This window comes from Salvia miltiorrhiza, chromosome 3 (assembly GCF_028751815.1).
Source record: "Salvia miltiorrhiza cultivar Shanhuang (shh) chromosome 3, IMPLAD_Smil_shh, whole genome shotgun sequence".
Taxonomy (NCBI): domain Eukaryota; kingdom Viridiplantae; phylum Streptophyta; class Magnoliopsida; order Lamiales; family Lamiaceae; genus Salvia; species Salvia miltiorrhiza.
The window spans coordinates 4,907,547-4,928,104 of NC_080389.1; the positions used below are offsets into that span (position 1 = coordinate 4,907,547).

The 20,558-nt window shown below is 36.6% G+C and overlaps 2 protein-coding genes across 5 annotated transcripts; both read right to left on the reverse strand.

Moving 5' to 3' along the window:
* Nucleotides 1-998: 998 nt before the first annotated feature.
* LOC131017141 (uncharacterized) lies at nucleotides 999-4,342 on the reverse strand. 4 transcript variants are annotated; one of them, XM_057945877.1, is made up of 6 exons: nucleotides 3,835-4,319; nucleotides 3,604-3,753; nucleotides 3,173-3,325; nucleotides 1,816-1,980; nucleotides 1,627-1,731; nucleotides 999-1,533 (listed from the first exon to the last, which is right to left on the reverse strand). In XM_057945877.1, exons 3-6 carry the CDS (start codon nucleotides 3,173-3,175, stop codon nucleotides 1,174-1,176), a joined length of 633 nt encoding a protein of 210 aa, XP_057801860.1. In that variant the 5' UTR covers nucleotides 3,176-3,325; nucleotides 3,604-3,753; nucleotides 3,835-4,319; the 3' UTR covers nucleotides 999-1,173. The 4 variants fall into 4 exon arrangements, 2 of the variants coding, with proteins under 2 accessions (XP_057801860.1, XP_057801861.1); XM_057945878.1 differs by having other exon boundaries at nucleotides 3,173-3,753; nucleotides 3,835-4,342; XR_009099446.1 differs by lacking the exons at nucleotides 999-1,533; nucleotides 1,627-1,731; nucleotides 1,816-1,980 and adding exons at nucleotides 2,035-2,108; nucleotides 2,150-2,638 and having other exon boundaries at nucleotides 3,835-4,333.
* Nucleotides 4,343-4,383: 41 nt separating this feature from the next.
* Nucleotides 4,384-12,278, reverse strand: LOC131018173 (putative disease resistance RPP13-like protein 3). Its single transcript, XM_057946892.1, has 4 exons — nucleotides 12,035-12,278; nucleotides 7,998-8,843; nucleotides 5,985-7,013; nucleotides 4,384-5,756 (listed from the first exon to the last, which is right to left on the reverse strand). The coding sequence occupies exons 2-4, from the start codon at nucleotides 8,815-8,817 to the stop codon at nucleotides 4,384-4,386; spliced, it is 3,222 nt and encodes a 1,073-aa protein (XP_057802875.1). The 5' UTR covers nucleotides 8,818-8,843; nucleotides 12,035-12,278.
* Between the last annotated feature and the right edge of the window lie 8,280 nt (nucleotides 12,279-20,558).

A 20,558-nucleotide genomic window follows, 5' to 3' on the forward strand; every position in this document is an offset into this window, starting at 1 on the left:
TATCAACTTCAAATTGTGCAGATTATTTCAGACATCAAAGATCATGGCTTGATCTCCGCCAACTTCAGTTTGGAGATTAAGGCCGACTTTCGGAACTTTGTGGCAATGTTTTTGGTTGTCACCATTTTTAACACTGGCACTTCAATCGTCGACCCGATCTCTTCCGGAAGGGTTTCTAGATTTGGACAGTTCTTGATCTCTAATTTCTCGATCTGCCGCATCGCACCTTGTCCAACCTGCACATTTCTCAGATTCCACAGCTCTTCGATGTACAACAAATGGAGATCGGGAAAGCCGTAGGGCGAAATCGCCATTTCTTCACCGGTGTATGCATTCCGCAATTTGAGGAATTTCAGGTTGAGTAACTTCCCTAGTATTGGCATGGGGTTTTCATCGAGACAGCTATTAATCAACTTCAAGTGCTCAATATATGGAGGGAGATCTGGTAACCTACACTACAAAAAAATTCGCAATTCTCGACGGAAAATCCCGTCGAGAAATATAAAAAACCCGTCGTTATTTTTGTTCTCGACGGATTCTCGACGGAAATCGGGAGTCATTAATTTAATCGTAGGGAAATTAATTCTCGACGGAATTTCCCGTCGAGAATTTCTCGACGGAAAATTCCGTCGAGAAAATATTTTAGCCCGTCGATAGATCGTTGGAGAATTATGCCAAATCTCACTAATTAATGGCGGATTCTCGACGGAAATTCCCGTCGAGAAATTCTCGACGGAATTTTCCGTCGAGAATTTGTTTTCCCTCTTAAGGTGGATTCCGTCGAGAATCCGTCGAGAATTCGACAAGTTTTGCTTTCCGTCGAGAATCCGTCGAGAATTTGTTTTCCCTCCTAAAGTGGATTCCGTCGAGAATCCGTCGACAATTATTCAATTTGTATATATATATATTTCTCAATATTGAATATCCTGTAAAAATCAATATAAAATATTCAAATTCAAATATACTTATAATGAACATCCAAATTCAAACATATTTACTAGACATCCAAATTCAAACAAACTTACTAAACATCCAAAGTCAAACATACTTACTAAACATCCAAATTCAACATACCTAAATTAAGCTAAATATCAAGTATCATAAGTTCTAACTCCATAGTTACTATATAAATCCAAACTCAACACAACATAAATTCAAACTTCATAAAAAGTATCAATTATGACCCTTATTCATATTTGCCATAAACTGCGCCACCATACTCTTGAGATCATTAATGGTGCCATCTTGCTCCAGCAGACGTGCCTCGAGGTCGTTCCCTCTAGTAGCCTGAGCATTCACTTCAACTCTTAGCGCCTCGACCTCCTCAAGAGAAGCAGCAGGGGCAGTCTGAGACGTGCTAGTAGACTGAGTACTAGATCCACTAGACACCATCTGTGTCATCATTCCCATCCCGAGCACACGGCCTTTCGTGTCCCTCTTCACCACCTCCTTAAAGATGGCGTGTACCTCTTCTGGTGTCGGATCCCTACCTTGAGTGGCTTGAATATCTTGAATGCGACTCTCAATCTCCACCTACAATTAGTTTAGTTGAATCGAATTAAAACTATATATTCAAGTAAAAATGGAATAATGAAACTTTAACACATATTAAAGTAATACACTTACCGCGTGTGCCTCGGAACGTATGCCCGTGTATAATCCTCCCTTCCGGTGTATGCGTAGAAATGTATCATACGCAGCACAGTCAACCGGGATATTCTTTTCCCGAGCCTATAATAAAAACATAAGATGTTAACAATATATATATATAAAAATAATTTAATTTATTACAACGAAATAAATTATTTAACTCACCATATGCTCGGCGTGGTCAATGGCACTACGCGAGCCGCCATGATGTATGGCGATTCCTGTACCGGGACTACAAGGTTCAGAGCGCCGGTTCTTGCTCGCCTGCTCGGATATGCGCTTCACTTCAGGTAGATCCCAATAGGCTTTCCAAGCCGTTTCAACATGTTCCTTAAGATATTATTAAGTTTCAACATTTTTGTTTCAACATGTTCTTAAGTTTTAGTCACAAAAGTTATTAAAAACCAGGGCAGTAGCCATTGCTACCGCCTCCGCCTCTCCCCCACCGGCGGCCCAAACTCCAAAATAGAAAATCGCCTTTCCCCCACCGGCGCCCAACCTCCAAAATAGAAAATCGCCTCTCCCCCACCGGCGACACAAGCATACTAATATTAAAATTAAATCATGCTCAACGCACATAATCATGCTTATTCAAATTCAATCAAACATGCTATTCGCCTCTCCCCCACCGGCGACATAATTAACAAAAATAAAATCAATTGCAATAACTTAATGTGACTAATCTAATCAATCTAAGTAACCTAATATTTAAAAGGTCATAGCTTGTGTGAATCACTTAATGTCATGGCTAGATACAACTAATCTAATCAATCTAAGTAACCTAGTATTTAAAAGGCCATAACTTAGCTAGATTAAATTATGTAACCTAACACATAAACTAAGTAAATTACGCATGTATTCATACAATAATCCTAAAACGTCCTAACACATAAATTAAGTAAGTTTATAAAAGACTAACCTTTTAGCAAATCTTGACAAAAGCTCACGAGATGCCTGTATTGAAGCTCACCCAACAATCTTGCAAAAGCTACAATAAATTAGGGTTCAGTTTTCCTATATGAATTTAACAAGTTGGAGCTAGCTTACAAAAAATTGCTTATATACAGTAAAAAAATCAATTTCATAGTTACTTTCATGGGATTAAAAAAGTCTGCAATTGTAAATCAATTCTAAAACATATATGGATAAATTAAATTAAAGTAGTATCCACTAAAAATAGTTGAAGTAATGACATATATATTCTATTAGAATTACAGCAACGACACAAAAGTTAGAGTTTGTTCCTTTAATTAGTCAGACATGTATAACTCTTTCCATTTTGTTTACCTTTAAGTAACTTTAACATTCAGCACTACATATGAGAACAAATTTAATGGCAATATATAATAGAAAAGTTATAGAAAGAAACTGGTGACAAATATCACAGACTTCTTCAAGATAAATTGGCATCAGCAATTTGACTTTTGACACTAAAAAGTGTAATCTCAGTAATAGAACCAAGCCCAACAATTTAAGAAATATATAATCAGCCCAAACTGTTCCTCTAAGAAGCTAAACTTACCATCAACACTAATAGTCTTCGCAGCCTGGTGTTGTGAATCAGGAGGTTCTAATAGCGATCTTAGATGTTCAGGTGCTCTAAAATGCAAGCCCAAGAGGAGGCTAATCAATTATATGCTCAGATTCCAAGAATGCAGAATCAAGAGATAGATGACTGTAACAATGAAAAATAAGACAAAAATTGTTAGAAATTTAAATACACTGTTTATGCAGAACAAGCAGAAGACTAACTACAGAAAGTTCTTAACCAGTGTCGGCAGCTCAGTGCATAGAACAAGGCATGAAGCATAATTAATCAATCTACCCCAAACGATGTGCGTGTGTATTCAGCCCAAAATAGAAAATATAACAAGCCAAGTGGAGAAGGAAAAGTGACTAAAAGTTTAACTTCATCCTAATAAGAGAACATAGTTCAAGTAGGACACATCTAACCTGTGACTGCACTTTCTTTCTCAACTCAGCGATTTCTCGGCGTGCTCCAGCGACATTTCCGGCGAGCTTCAGCGCCTCGCGAATCTCCCTGATCCCGCTCTCAATGGGGGCACAAGCTCCGACCACGAACCCGAGCCTTGTTCCGGTTTTCTACAGAGAGAAACGTTTTCTACGGAAATTATCGAGAGCAATATATCTGAAAGAAGAGAGAGCAAGAGCAAGGAAACTAACGGTTGGAATCAAAGGCTTCGGGAGTTTCAACCACACTCAGAGCTCCGGCAACGATGACGGCGAGGTGAGGCGACGATAGCTCTGAAAATATACAAATCTTGAGAGAGAGAGAGAACCGCTCGATCGGGATGAAGTCGAGGGAGGGAGAGGCGAGCGGCGTAGATCGACTCCGGCAAGGCGAGCGGCGGCAGCGGAATTTAGGAATTTAGGGCAATTGAATTTGGGGAAATTATGGGGAAGAGATAGTATTATTTAGTAGTGATTATTAATATTCTTGACGGACTAATGACGGACAACCGAAATATTAAAAATAATTACACAAAAATTATATTTCTTGACAGATTCTCGACGGGCCCGTAAAATAAAAATTATATTAATTAAATTTTAATATTTTTACGATGGATTGTCGACGGGCTATAAAAATTAAATTAATAGTTTAAGAAATTCGCATTTTCTCGACGGATTTGTGACGGATTTTCGATGGCACCAAAATTCCGTCGAGAATCCGTCGAGAACGCCGCAATTTTCTCGACGGGATTCGTTCCGCCGTTAATTTCCGCCACTGTTCACACCATTTTTTGTAGTGCTAGGGAGGATTCCATCCAGTTTGAGTGAACGGAGACGATTTAGAACACGAAGCTCGTCCAGACAAGGCATGCTTCTGAAACGAAACCCTCTTAATATTAGGGTTTTAAGATCCTCCAGCTCAACAAATGATGCAAAGAGCTTCCTTACATCTGAGTTTCTCTGCAATCCTTGTATGCCCAATTTGTGAAGACTAGTCATCATTTGCAAGCCCCTGAGCTCATATATCCAATCCTCAATAGAGATGTAGGTTAGGGTTTTCAGATTCTTGACAAAGTCTATATGCAAAGGCTTTCGGCAAATCACATCGGACAAGTAGAGGTGAAGAAGGCTACACATTTCCCATATAATATCCGGCACCTCCACCACAAAGTTCTGAGCTATATCAAGAACCTCAAGCTTCTTCAAGCACTCCAACGAGTATGGCAGCTCTTGTATGTAATTGTTTCTCAATCCCAAGTATCTTAACTCTGTCAATGTGCCAATACTTTCTGGTAAAATCTTGATGCCGAAATCTTCCAAGTCAAGAATCCTCAGTTCTTCAAAGCTGTTCCAGTAAGATGGACTAGCTTCCAAGTAGCCACCTCCATGGAAGAAGAGCGAAACAAGATGCTTATCATCATTTGTCGAGTAATTGAACTTGTCTCGACTACAAATGATAACACGGTGACGAGGATTCTGAGAGGGTTGATTGTTCCCATTGTACCTTAGGATCTGGAAGCCTATTTCATCCTCAGCCATTTTAATGGATAGACTGTGTAGTATGACATTGACGCAAAAGGTTTTTATGCTTCCGTATGTGACCGTGTCCATCTCTTGAATCATGGATTCCAGAAATAAACTACTTACATATGATCTAATTTTGTATTCGTCTCCTGAGACCATTCCTCCTATAGCCCAAATCTGCTCCATTTTTTCTCTCCTTAAAGCTGTATTTTCTTTGAAGAAGGCCATATGCAAGAAGCAGGACTTGAGTTCTTGATCCAATTTTTTATAACTCGATTCCAAGAACTCCAATGTTGAACTCAAATCAATTGATTCAAGAAGTTGTTCCCATTCACCCCCTGATCGTCTCTCTTTTGCTAATTGCCTTCCCACTTCTTTTATAGCAAATGGCAAACCGCCACATTTTCTCAACTGATCTTTCGCCTTTGCCTTCAAGTGCTTTGGGAATTCTAGATTATCACTTGTGGATTTATTGCCAGCTGATATTGTTTTCAAAAACAATAGCCAACTCTTATCAGGATCCAAAAATTTGATCTGGTGAATATAGTTGTAATTGATGGTTGCTCCTATATACACCGAGGAACTTGCAAGCAGCAATCTACTTCCATTGTCTGCTTACACAAGAACAAATTAAAAAAGGGAGCTTAGAAGGCTAATAATTGTTTCACTCTTAGAAAAGTATTGAGAATTTAACTAATAAATATATATGCTATGATTACCGGTGGCAATTGCTGCCGGTAATTCCCGATTTTTTTGTAGTGAGTTCATTCTAAGTTAAACGACACAAGAATTATAACATGAATGAGTGGGCTAGATAGATGGAAAACAAGACAACATACCTTCATGAGGAAGAGCCTTCAAGATATACTCCAAGCATATTTGTTTGGGAAGGTCGTCAAGAACTATCAAATATCGCATTCCTTGTAGATATTTGTGAAGCATCTGTCTTAGACTAAAGTTGTCTGGACGCTCCATTTTCTCCAACAAGGAATCTCTTTGGAGTTCGTCATAATCTACCACCTGTTTTATTAGTTTTATAAGCACCTCTTTATGACTAAAATCAGAAGAAACACACACCCAAGCACGACGATCGAATTGACCAATAACGTCTCCATGGTTGTACACTTTCCTAACAAGAGTCGTCTTTCCAATACCCGCCATGCCTGTGACCATGGAAATCGAAAACCCTTTTTCCTCATTAAGAAGAACTCTGGTACGCAGAAGCTTCATGTCTTCCTCCAACCCCACCACATCTTCATCTTCATCGTCTCTGTCTCCAACGTTTTCTAATCCAACGACGCCATCAAGCATGTGCAGCTTGACCTCTCCAGCCCATTTTCCGATGGACCCGAGATCGTCGTAAGAAATGATGCTATTCTTGACAAGATCATGATGAGCCATGTCGACGAGGTCGCATATCATATAGTATAGCCTGCTCCCTTCTCCCAATTCTTTATCCCTCACCAAATCCACTATCGTTTTAAGGTCATCGCTCACCTCTTCCATCAGTTCCCACCGATGTTCGAGGTTGTCTATTTTGAGTATCGTGGGTGAGATGAGAGCCTCCAAAATTTCATGGAAATCAGTTGGTTGAAGAAGCTGTTCCCATTCACTCCCAGAATGTCTCTTTTCTGCAAACTGCCGCGCCACCTGCTTTATAGCTAATGGCACACCGCCGCATTTTGTCAACATGTCTCTCCCCATTTTCTCCATTTGCTTTGGGAAGCTGTGCTCACTTGTTGATTTAATAGTTTTGAGAAACAATCGCCAGCTCTGGTCGAAATCCAGAGGTTCCATCTCATGAATATAATGGTGGAATGGTTGTATAGACATAGTGCTGGAGCGACACGTCACCAGTAACCTACTTCCTGTGTCGTAATAACGACGCGAAAACGGAAAGTTGGATTAAGAGGGTATAGCGTTTGGTAAAATAAGCTCACAAATGTTATTAGCTGTAAAAATAAACTCTAACAGCTCCGAAAATCAAATGAGATCCTTTATTCCACTTTTGGTGTCACACTGGATGTGCCACGTTGAATTTATTATAGTTTTTAATTATTTTAAACTTCAATTTTAATTTATTATGTTTTAGTATAATTTTAAGATAATTTACTAGGGTTTACTCATCCACTTAGAGTTTATAATTATTTTTTATATTTATTTGAATTGATAATTTATTATTATGGTTAATTAATTCAAAGTTAGGGTGTGGTATATCAATTTTTGAATTTTTTTTTAGTGATAAATATTAATTAGAGTTTATTATATAATAATATTATTTATTATGTATTAAAAAATTATAAAATAATGAGATTAAATGTGGGATAGAAAATCCACCAAAAAAATAAGTTTCTTAATCCCAATTTTTTTATTTTTATTTTTTTGAAATGAAAGACAGAGTATATTATTTAGAAAATATTACTAACTGTTAGGATGTCTCTCTCAACCAACTAAGGAAATCGACATACTAGCCACTCAGTAGTTGCATATTAGCTGAATAATCATAACCTTATAAGCAACAAGAATTTAAAAAAAATATATATATATTCTATTATGATTTGTTATTTCTATCGTATACCTTTCTAAGATCATATTTCATCAATTTTGTCTCTAACTCTGATTCTCACTCTAGCTCATAAACTCAATCATCAGAATACTTTGATAACTTATAAATTCTTAAGACATTATATCTTATAATTAAGCGATCTTTATAAGTTATTGTAGCTTTATAAACTCTCTATAATAAGCTTAGCCAAACACCCCCAAACTCCACAACGACGTGTTCCTTTCAGTTAAACCTAAGTTAACTATACGAGATTGACATAAATCAAGAAGATGAACCATATATATACCTTCATATGGAAGAGCTTTCAAGATAGATCCGAAGCGCATTTCCTTGGGCAGGTCGTCGAAAACTATGAAATATCGCAATCCTTGCAGGCACTGGTAAAGCATTTGTTGCAGACTTGTGTTGTCTGCACGTTCCATATATTCCAACAACAAATCTCTTTGGATTTGCTCACTATCTCCCACCACCACCTGCTGTATTAGTTTCATCAGCACCTCTTTGATAGTCAACTCATTAGAAACACATACCCAAGCACGCCGCTCGAATCGATCAACGAGGACCGGATGGTTGTACAATCGTCTAGCCAGAGTAGTTTTTCCGATACCGGCCATGCCTTTGATTATGAAAGGCCCACGCGATCGGTTCGGGTTTAAAATCTTTGGGTGGAGCAGGAGCTCCACGTCTTCCTCCAAGCCCACCACATCTTCATCTTCGTCGTTATCTTCGTCTCCAACATTTTCTGATCTCTCTGAGAATTTGAGCAAGCGCAGTTTGATCTCTCTGATCCAACACTTGATGGACTCCATCTCATCGTAGATACTGTAGGTTTCCTGGTGTTGGTAGAGGTCGAGGGCATCGAGAGCCATCTCAACGAGATCAGATGTGAAATAATGTAGCCTTCTCCACTCTCTTAATTTAAGTTTCTTGTCTCTTAGGATATCCAAGATCATTCTCAGCTCATCTGTCACTTTTGTTTCGGTTTCGCTCCTTCTGCTATCGAAGAAGCACGGTATGATCTTACGAAAGCTCAAGCAGGAAACCCTTGTTTCCCAAATTTCCAGCTTTTTTATCATGGATAAGATGAGGGCCTCCTCCGCTGCCATACTTCTTTGCTTGGAGTTGGACCAAACTGCAATATTGACACCTTCATGTTTAATTATACTTATTCAAATTGGATTACACAGTTAATATATACAAATATCGTAGTTGTGAATGATGATAGTGAGGGTGTGTTTTGTTTGGTCGTAAATTTATCATGACAAAATGAGGAATAAAAAATATTCTCTCTTTAATCCCTCCTTTCTTTTCTCCCATTTTCTACAAAAAAAATCACTTTCTTTTCTCCCATTCTATATGTAAATTTAAGTAAATAAATAATATATACATATATATATATACACATATATAAATAATATATATGTATCAAATGAGCCCTAAATAATTCTTCATCCGTCCATGAAAAATTTATCACAATTTTTTTTCCGGTCCATCCACAAAAAATTTGTCACTTCCATTTATATTAGTATGGTCCAGATAACTTTATTCACATTTAAATTAAGTAAGACCCCTTACTTCACTCATACGTCAACGCATATTTTTTAAAAATCCTTATTGTCTACAATGTGATAAATTTTTTGTAGATGGATGGAGTATATGCATATAGATAAATTATATATGTATGGAACCAGTCATTTTTTCCTTGAAACGAAAAAGCAAATGGAAAAAATAAAAGAAAATGAGAAATTTTCACATTCTTTATATATTTAAACAAATAAATAATAAATATATACATATATAAAGGATAGATGTATTAAAGGGACCCTAAATAATATATGCTTATTGATAAATTATATATGTATCAAAAGGGCCCTTTTTCCTAAAAAAAAAAAAAAAAAAAAAAAAAAAAACTAAGCTAAATTGGAAGAAAATGAATTTTTTTATAATTCTCTATATATTTAAACAAACAAATAATATACACATGTATAGATACTCCGTATGCTTATAGATAATTATACACGTATCAAAACAAAGGTCCATTTTTTCTTTAGAGGGGATTAGAAATCACAATATAAAAATGGACATTTACCATGCACTACACCAATAAAACTATATTAAAATTTCCTGATATTATATAATGTTTACATTTTGGGCCCCCCAAACTCTTGGGGCCTTGGGCGCCTAGCCCGCCCACCCTCAGGGCTGGGCCTATATATGAGTGAATAGAAAGAATGAAACAAAAGAGGATTAATTTGTTTTAAATCCATAAACTTTACATCATTTTTGGTTTTTCCCAAAATAAATAAAAATTTGTTCTAAATACATGAACTTTCATAATTTTTGAAATTTCCCATAAAACTCAATTAAGATAAAATTGGATCTGACGTGAGGTTGAATTTTGCCAACGTAGAAGATATATATGATGTTATATACTATAAAACTTGGATATTTTAATTATTGTGAAATAAATTGTACCAAATTAAACCTTTAAGATATTGCACGACAACAAAATTTTACTCTACGACAAATTTAATTTTATCATAATTGACTTTCGTGGGAAATTCCAAAAAGTGTGAAAGTTTGTGTATTTAGAACATATTTTTATTTGTTTTAGGAAAAACCAAATTTTGTGTAAAGTTTGTGGATTTAAAACAAATTAACCCCCCCCAAAAAAAAAATGAAATTCTCTTTTGTAAAAAATGAGAGAAAAGTAAGATGTATTTAAAGAGAGTTTTTTTTGTAACCCTAGGGTTGGGCCTCATTTTCTTGTGATAAATTTACAACTAAATAGAACGCACCCTAAGGGTTAAATCATATTTTGTGTCCTCAATTTTCAGCATTTTTCAGAAAATATCATCAACTTTTGTTTTCTATTAAAAAACCCAATCTTTCAATGCTTTTTAAACAAATATCTTGTTGTACAAGATCTGGCGACAGAATGATAGTTATCTCGTCTAATTCTTAAACTTAAACATTAAATCCATCTTGACAATATATCAAAATAAAAGATTACATGATTAAAACTATTTCAAAAAAATCATGTTCTTTATTCCTAGTCATCGTATTCTTAGGCCCGATTCAACAAGTTTTGAGATTGTGCTCAATTAAACGAACGTGATATTATTCGTTTGGATTTTCAGTAACAAATTTAAATGTATGAAATGTACATTTATGTTCGATTCTGGTGGTAATTTTGAACTTCTACGTTTTTGCCTGCTTTTTCCGAGTTGAGGAGGGGGAGCAGTGGGGTTTGAACTTGGGACCTCACTGTTCACACACAGGAGATCGCACCGCTTGGTGTCCCCTTTGGGACATTATTATTCTTCTTATTGAAAACGAACAATTGAAATGAGTCAACTGACACTAATAACTGACATTTTGTCGATGCCCAACTCTGTTTTTAACTAGACTAATACTAAATCCACCAAGATAGCAATGGGTCGGATCTGAATCGGACCTTGTTAGGCTTAAATTTAGAATTTTTTTTGCACTATAAGGTTTGAATCACGATTAAAAAAACTGAAATCCAAATTCAGATAAAAAAGATTTGCAGACTCAGATCCATACTTTTCTTACTTTGAAATAAATCGCAAATGAAACAAAATTCACAGTAACACACTAATTAATAATTGTTAGAGTTTCTACAGTCATCCAATCATAATCTATTAAAGAAATTGCAATCATCCAAAATAAGTCATACCTTTTTGACAATATTCAGTCATCCAAAATAAGTCATACCTTATGACGGCTGAGTAGAGGCCGTGAAGTCGGGGAATAGAGATTTATGAATCTAAATAATCAATGAATAAAAATAAAAATAAAAATAATAGTATATATTAGTATAAATTAAATTGATCCATATCGGCTAAATCGGGATCTCAACAATTATAATCCATATCCAGATCTGGAATTCAGAGCTCTGGACCCAAATCCGTCGAGTCATTTTTTGGAAGGTCGGATCTAGATCGGGTCTAATATCCATTGTCATCCCTACTCCCCTCGTCACATTTGAATGGTCATACTTTTTAATTTGGGTCGTTCCATTTGATTTCATTCCATTTTTAAACACTAAATATCCTCAACATAACTCATAAATTACACAATATATATGTCAAGTAAAGCTACTCTCTACCATATTTCTCTTACTTAATTTGACAAAATACCCTAAAAAGTAGTTTTCTCTTTTTAATTTTACTATAAACAACTCTATTTATGCCTAAATCATCTACACCTTATTATGAATTGAATAAAATTTGCTAAAGCCAAGGATTTCATGTGAATCTTAAAATTTCTCAGATAATTAAAAAAGGAAGGAAAGAAAACCTTTTTGTGATTCTTCTTCTTATGTTTGCTCGTCTTGATCGACTTTCCGATTGAATCCTCCCTTTTCCTTAAATTTGATCTTGCGATGAATCCTCTATCCTTATCGTTGCGTGTGCTGTGATTTGAAAGGTAGAGTGTTATATCTTTCAACCCACAACAAAGTTGCAAGAGAAATCTTGATGAACTTGCTCTTTCGTTTATAGGATTCCAAAAGTCTTCGTCAAAATGTAGAATAAAAAAAGTCACATTTAAAATAGAAGGCATCATTAGTTGATATATTATTATAAATTAATTAATTGTTTCCTGTCTGGCACTAGGCAAATCAACCCTTATCTCCACTTCTTCTAGCTGACTTGGTAAGCCCTTATGCATTTATTGATTCGAGATTTCGTCTTCCCCTTTAATCGAGTTAAATAATCTATACCTGTTATAAAATTGTCTTGTTTTACAAAATTTGATTTGCCTATTTTGTCCTTATTTTTAAATTTATTTTAAGGACAACAATGTAATATCATATTACTAATATTATCCTAACCACAAACATAAGAATCTCGTTCCTATGATAATTCTAAATAAGTTTGAACTCTTTCAAATCACCCACTATTTATATATAAATGATAACTTTCAAACCAAATATATCCAAAAAAAAAAAAACGTAGACGCATTAAGCATTAAGGGAAATATAAGTTGGTAATATAATAATATAACATAATAGTATTGTTACCCATTCATGGAAATAATATTAGTAAAATTAAATCACATAGAAATTTTAATTAGATAAATATATAAAAGTTGCACATGCATCAATGTATAAAGGATAATTGTCATATAAGTTGGTAATATAATAATATAACATAATAGTATTGTTACCCGTTCATGAAAATAATATTAGTAAAATTAAATCACAAAGAAATTTTAATTAGATAAATATATAAAAGTTGCACATGCATTAATGTATAAAGGATAATTGTCATTTAAAATGATTGATCTAATTACTTTGCAAGTTTGAAGTATTAATGAATTCTTGAATTATCTTATACTGATTTTCTACGGTTTTAATTTAAGTTCTAATTCTTTTAATTTCATATTAAAATTTTATCTATCATCTATTACATATTATTTGTATGTTATACATTAATATATATTAAAAGTGTCGAATATAGATCATATTAAATTAAATTAGTACACAAAAAGAAAAAATAATTTAACCATCAAAATAAAGATTTGAATAAGTTAACAAAAGTAAGCTAATTATCATCATAATATCATTCCAAACTCAGATAAAATACTACAGTAATATAATGAATTGGATCTTGAATAATACAGCTAATTCCATATAAATCTTTGATTCCCCACTATAGCCGCTAGTTTGAGAGAGATAGGTTAGGTTTTGTTTTTTATGATTCTTACATAGCCGCAACCTTTGAATTAGTGAGCTATAGTTGACTTTTATTTTCATGCAACTTTTCCCTTCATGCAATTTAGATTCCCAACGTTTTAGTATTTGATCTCTTGTCACTTTAAGCTTTAATTCTTGTTTTATTGGTTCAATTGTGGCTGGATTGGAGAAAGGAGCAGCCGAGTTTCTTGGGTTAATTCGAGTGGTTAATTTAATTCTTGCAATTTATTTCATAGCTTTTGTTCGATTATTTCTTCATGTTTATTTTTACTTATTTGATTGTTCTTATTTTAAGCATGAGTAGCTAAATCTTTTAATTCGGCGAGAATAATGAAACTCTAATTTAATGATCTGTGAGACCTAATTGGTTTTAAATTGATTCCTGTTGATTCCGATTAATTCCTAGGTTCAATGATAATTCTGATTTTATTTAAGTCTGGCCAACTTAAGTTTAATTGGATTACAGTCAATTAGCACCTCCAATCCGTAATTGTTGGAATATGGCTGATTAGTGATAAAACTACCATGTTCGTAGTAGGAATTAATTGGTATATTAATTATTACTAGCGTCTCTAGGATAATTGATATAAATTGGGTTCCTTCATCGTAATGCTATTAGAATATTAAATCTAGGTCTGGCGTCTCCAGCTAGGTTATATTTTAATAAGGGAAATAAGCAGGTCTGGCGTCTCCAGCTGTTTATCGACACCGTAAGTAGGAATTGGGGTACGCCCGTTGCGTTTCACGGTATCCTATAACTGGTTGGTTGATAGGGATTGATTAATTATTGCGTCGATGATCAGAGTTTGAATTAGAGTGGATTTATTTGAGCCGAATTACCCTTTTTATTGATTTACTTCAAGCGTATTTTATTTGATTAATTCTGCATTCTTAGTTTAATTAATTCCTCTTAAAAGTAAGGCGTGGTGGCATCACCATTTTTATAGATTTAGGGATTTGAATGATTGTTAACTGTTCTCTGTGGGATCGACCCTGCTTACCATTATACTAATCTATTTTGGTAATTCCGCAGGAATTATTTGGTGGTTGGCGACGTGCACCAAATTGGCGCCGTTGCCGGGGAGCGGTGTTAATTAATTCTTTTCCCTTTGTCTATTTTTCTTTTTTTTATTATTTTCTTTTGTTTATGAGCAGATCGTCCAAGCCAAACCTCCTCTACGATTGTGAAATTGAGAAAACCGCGAAGAAATTAAGGAAAGAGGCCAAGGCAAGGAAGCTACTGGATCTGCTGGATTCACAGTCTGACTGTTCGAACGGAACAGTTCGTCGAGGAGAAGCCTGGTACTGTAGCTGCTGACGAGGTTCTGTTTGCCCAAACAGACCACGACTTAGAGACAAAAGCAGACTGTGAAGAAGAAGCCGACTCGATTTCTGTTGCAAGTACTGGAAGCGACATGGTTGACGATCCTAGACTGTGCGATCTCCAGCCACGAAGCTGATGACCCCCCCCAACTCCGATCCGGATGCCGGCGGCTGCTACTGCTATAGAGATTAAGCTTGGACTGCTTAATGTTCTTCCTAAGTACTACGGGAAGAAGGGAGAAGATCCATATAATTTCCTAAGTGAATTCATCAAGATCTGCAAGGTGCAGAAGCGCCCTACTGGGGTAACGGAGGAACACTTCAGACTAGCTGCCTTTCCCTTCACCATGACAACAGAGGCGAACTCTTGGTTCGCGAGTCTTCCACCCTATTCTATCACTTCATGGGTCGAGATGAAAAAGCTATTCCTGGAGCATTTTTTCCCTCCCACCAAGACGAATGCGCTAAAGAAGAAAATTAGTGGAGCCAAGCAGGAATATGATGAAGCGCTGAGCACTTACTAGACCAGATTTAGGAGATTGGTGGATAGTTGCCCAAACCACAAGTCTTCTGAGGGTGACTTGTTGCAATACTTCTACCAAGGGATGACGGTAGATACTAAAAATCTGGTGAATTCATCAAGTGGAGGAGCATTTTCTCAAAATATTGTGAGCGAAGCCAAACGGTTAATTCAACACTTAGTGGAGGCCACGAGAGAGTATGAGGAGCCGCGCATCCAACTGCTCAAGAAAGCTGCTCAAGCTAGTTCGTCGGATTTTGAGAATAAGTTCGAAGAAAGGATGGGGAAGTTAGAGAGAATGCTAACTACTGTGGTGGAGAAAGTTGCAACTGCTGGACAACCAACAGAAAAGCCATGTGGAGCGTGTGGTAGCGTTGGTCATGCGAGCTTGCAATGCACCGGGGGCGACGAAGATCGTCAAGCCCAAGTGAATTCTTCTCATAACTTTTACAGTTGTTCTGATCCACTGCCCCATTTGCCCAAACAGGACCCTTACTCGAGCAACTACAATGCGTCGTGGAGAGATCATCCTAATTTTCGTTGGAGAGACCAAAGCAATCAAGTGCAGCAGCAGCAAAGCTATAGACCGCCTCATCAAAGAGGATTCCAACAAGCACCACCACCTCCACAAGAAAATCAAGGAAAAGCCCTTGAAGAGATGATGAGAGAGTTGATTGGCTCACAACAATTGTTGCAAAATAATTTGCAAACAACCAATGAAGCGGTGCTAAAACTTCAACAGTCTCAAGCAGAGCAAAGGGTTCAGATCGAAGGGTTGGCTCGTCAAGTGTCTCAGTTAGCCATCAAGGCAAGTTACCATCACAAGTCCAATTGAATCCGAAGGAGAACGTTAGTATGATCACTTTGAGGAGTAGCAAGGAGTTGAGTGAGCCCACAAGCCAGAATTCAAGTGGATGTTCGAGCAAGGCCTCTGGAGTTGAATCTCAATTGCAAAAATTCAAAAATTCTGGAGGCAAGGTGGATTCTGCAATCCAGAATGCAGATCAGTCCGGTTTGGCCAAACAGAACAGTAACCCAACAGCTGTGCAGAAAGGAAAAGAAACAGAACACAAATTGGTTGAGGGTGAGCAGTCTAAGGTTCATAAATATTTGAGTCTACATGATCCCAAGATCGAGATACCTGTTCCCTTTCCTAGGAGGTTAGCAAAGAAGAAGCCGAAGGAAGAGCTAATGGATTTCATGAAGATATTTGGAAAGTTGGAGATTAATCTTCCTTTCCTCCAAGCACTCAAACTCCCTCATCTGAGCAAGTTTTTGAAGGACTACATCGATGGAAAGTCTAAGAAATCTGAAAAGATTGTGATGGGCGAGAACGTGTCAGCAGTGATACGAAAAGAGTTGCCGCCCAAATGCAAGGATCCAGAAGGATCCAGGTATGTTTTATCTGCCATGTTACATCGGTGATACTAAGATTGAGCATGCTATGTGTGATCTAGGAGCTTCTATTAATGTCATGCCTTTAGCTGTTTATAATAGTTTAAATGGTGTGAAGTTGGTAGATACTAAAGTTGTGATTCAGTTAGCCGATGGATCATGTGTGCACCCTGTAGGTTTGCTTGAAAATGTCCTTGTGAAAGTGAATAATTTTGTTTATCCTTCTGATTTCTATGTGGTGAAAATGAGTGGTATGCAGTCGAAGGAGTCAGCTGGTGTTCTGTTAGGTCGTCCTTTCTTAAGGTCCACTAGGGCAGTCATTGATGTTTATAGTGGTACCATATGTTTGGATTATCATGGAGAGAAGTTCACTTTCAACATTGATGATACCATGGAAAGTCCTTCTGCTATTAAAACTGCTTGTGCCACCAATGTTACTGACCCTTTTGTCCAAGAACATCTTGAGACTAAATCTGTGCAGGACAAGTTGGAACCGACCTTGATCAAAATAGCAACTGGTCTTGATGCTCGTGGGATGAACAATGAAGAAGTCAAAGAATCTATCAAGTCTCTTCATGCCCACCCGAAATTGGCAGATTCTGGAAATACGTTCTGTTTGCCCAAACAAGACAGATTTCTTCATGCTGACCCGAAACTCGCAGATTCTGGAAATACGTTCTGTTTGCCCAAACAGGACAAATTTCTTCATGCTGACCCGAAACTCGCAGGTTCTGGACATACAGACTGTTTGCCCAAACATGTGGTATAAGGATCGCACCAAGATGTGATGATGAGCTTCATCTGGAAGTTTATGATGCCAACATGTGGTATAAGGATCACACCAAGATGTGGCACGACAAGAACTTGCAAGGAAAGACATTTACAGTCGGCCAAAAAGTACTTTTGTTCCAGTCAAAGCTGCGGTTGATGACCGGAAAATTGAAGACGAAGTGGATTGGCCCCTTCGTAATACAGTCTGTTTGCCCAGACGGGACGTTTGAGATTCGCAGTTTAGACACGGCTAAGATATTCACCGTGAACGGACAACGTTTGAAGCCGTACTATGATGCCTCTTCTTTAGTTCCAGCGGAGTCTGTTTCGCTGCTGCTTCCGGGCACGTTTTGAGCACTTGAGCAGTCGAGCCAACGACGTTAAATAATGGCGCTTATCGGGAGGCAACCCGATTTTCTTTCCCTTTTATTTTCCTGTTTTGCCTTTCTCTTCCTTTATTTTTTTTCGTTGAGTTTTCTTTTCAGTTTCTTAGTTTCCCTTATTTAGTTTTAATTTTTTTTATATTTCAGTTAAAAAAAAAAAAAAAACGTGCAGCCCTACAGGAGAGCATTGCGAACTTGAGCGCCACGATTCGGCAGGAGATGAGGCGGCAGCGCGCGCGGTGATTTCCTTCTTTTTCCTGTTCTTTTTTTGTTTGATCTTATGTTGGTTTTTCTGTTTTGTGTGTCGTTCTATGTTTTCGTTGTCCCTTACTTATGCTTTATTTTGTTTGCTTGAGGGCAAGCAAAATCTAAGTGTGAGGGGGGCGTCTTTGAGTCTTTGTTTGTCGAGTCAGTTCATGTTGAGTTTTGTGAGTTTTCTGGCCAAGTAATTGATAAGTTCAGTTGTCGGAGCATGCTGTTAGATTTGAATATGTGTGATAACTTGATCTTTTTCTACTTAAGAATTGAGAACTTGTGATTGACAGTGTGTGTTTTGATTAAATGATGTCTGGAATGACAAAATAAGGGTGATTAGTGAATCTAAACTACACATAAGTGAGGTATTGAGCCTAATAGAGTAGAGCACTCTCTACTATTCTTGGTTTTGAGAGATTTGATTATCCATGAAGTCATGATATTAAGTGTGTCATATGTGGTGAATGATAAGAGGCACTAGGGTAGCCATTTGGCCTGCTTTTGAATTCCTACCCATACACTAACCCCTAGTGAGCCATGTTTGAGCCTTGCCGTGATTGTTCATATTAGTCACTATATATATATAGCCAAGGCCTGTTTTTTTTGTGAACTTTCTCTTTGGCCCTATTGTGCATGCTAGAATTGAATTACATCATAATTGAGCTTTTGGAGGAATGTGCACAAGGATGCTTGTTTGCCCAAACAGAACCCGAGCTAAAATTACATTCTGAATCTAGACAGATGGTCTGTTTGGCCGAACAAAGGATGATGTTAATAGTTGGGCATATTATTTTTTGATGTACTCTTTGCATGATTGTTTTGTTTTGATGAAGTGGTGCAGAAAAAAGAAAAAAAAAAAAAACCAGAAAAAATGATGATGTTAACAGTTGGGCAGATTGTTTTTTGATGTACTCTTTGCATGATTGTTTTGTTTTGATGAAGTGGTGCAGAAAAAAAAAAAAAGAAGAAAAAAAAGAGAGAAAATAAAGGTTACACCAAGTTTGAATTAGTATACATGCATTGAGTTGTTTGATGATTGTTGCCCATAGTTGAGTTGGTAGTTTCTCCTCATATGTTTAGAATTCTTTGGGTGTGATTTGATTCGAGCATGCATAATATTGATCTTCAATGTTTGAGCTTAGGACCCCTAGGATCTTGCCTACATCATTGATAGTCCTTAGCCCCATTACAACCAAAGAAGAAAGACCTCTTTGAGCCATAATGTGACTGTGAAATATCATGACTAATTGGAGTTTCTTTTTTGTGAGAGAATTACCTTATCTTATGGAGAGATTGAATGAGCGTGAGAGTTGCACTCATTGTTGCCTAATTTGGACTAGATTGATGATGAAAACACACTTTCGAGGTTCTTGTTCTTAGTTCGAGAGTTGGGAAGTGATGGTGAATTGCATGATTCGATTTGATTGAGTGTTGCGTTCCTGATGCTTTGATATTGCTTGGCTGGTCGTTTGGTTTGTTCGTGTCTTGTCTCGTTTTCCCTTTTATTTTCTGTTCTTGGTGTCTATGTTTGTGGAGTCTATTTCCGTTCTTTCGTTTCTAGAGTCTTCGTGTCGTGGAAGGGAATTGCTTCTAGTGGCTGAATTTCACCATTAATTCTTCTCTTATTTCATACTTGAGGACAAGTATGATCTAAGTGTGAGGGGATTTGATGTGTGTATTTTAGCTACTTAGTTTAGTGCGTGTTTCGTCTTGGTTTCATATGATTTTGTATAAGTTTGCAATGTTTTGGCGCAGGAATGAGAAGAATTGGAGATGGAGCTGTTGGTGGAAAGAATTGGTGAAAGACGAGCTTTCGATGGAGAATTGACGTGATGTTTGAAGATTTAGAGATTGGACTTGGAAATTAATTATTCTAAATTTAATTAAGCTCAAAACTCTTATTTTTAATTATCTTTTGGGCTTTAATTTTGGTGTTGGCCGAGTGGCCATGTATGGCTAGGTATCGCCTATCTTAGAGATTTAATTCCATATAAATCTTTGATTCCCCACTATAGCCGCTAGTTTGAGAGAGATAGGTTAGGTTTTGTTTTTTATGATTCCTTCATAGCCGCAACCTTTGAATTAGTGAGCTATAGTTGACTTTATTTTTCATGCAACTTTTCCCTTCATGCAATTTAGATTCCCAACGTTTTAGTATTTGATCTCTTGTTACTTTAAGCTTTAATTCTTGTTTTATTGGTTCAATTGCGGCTGGATTGGAGAAAGGAGCAGACGAGTTTCTTGGGTTAATTCGAGTGGTTAATTTAATTCTTGCAATTTATTTCATAGCTTTTGTTCGATTATTTCTTCATGTTTATTTTTACTTATTTGATTGTTTTTATTTTAAGCATGAGTAGCTAAATCTTTTAATTCGGCGAGAATAATGAAACTCTAATTTAATGATCTGTGAGACCTAATTGGTTTTAAATTGATTCCTGTTGATTCCGATTAATTCCTAGGTTCAATGATAATTCTGAT

What these genes read in the sequence shown, in the direction of transcription:
- LOC131017141 (XM_057945878.1), bottom strand. An exon ending in TTGACCACGCCGAGCATATG is followed by an intron (nt 1,732 to 1,815) that starts GTGAGTTAAATA and finishes TTTTTATTATAG; the next exon opens with GCTCGGGAAAAGAATATCCC. An exon ending in TACGTTCCGAGGCACACGCG is followed by an intron (nt 1,534 to 1,626) that starts GTAAGTGTATTA and finishes AACTAATTGTAG; the next exon opens with GTGGAGATTGAGAGTCGCAT.
- LOC131018173 (XM_057946892.1), bottom strand. Translation starts at nt 8,817, where the DNA reads ATGGCAGCGGAGGAGGCCCTCATCTTATCCATGATAAAAAAGCTGGAA. An exon ending in GAAAGCTCTTCCATATGAAG is followed by an intron (nt 7,014 to 7,997) that starts GTATATATATGG and finishes ATTACGACACAG; the next exon opens with GAAGTAGGTTACTGGTGACG. An exon ending in GAAGGCTCTTCCTCATGAAG is followed by an intron (nt 5,757 to 5,984) that starts GTATGTTGTCTT and finishes TTGTGTAAGCAG; the next exon opens with ACAATGGAAGTAGATTGCTG.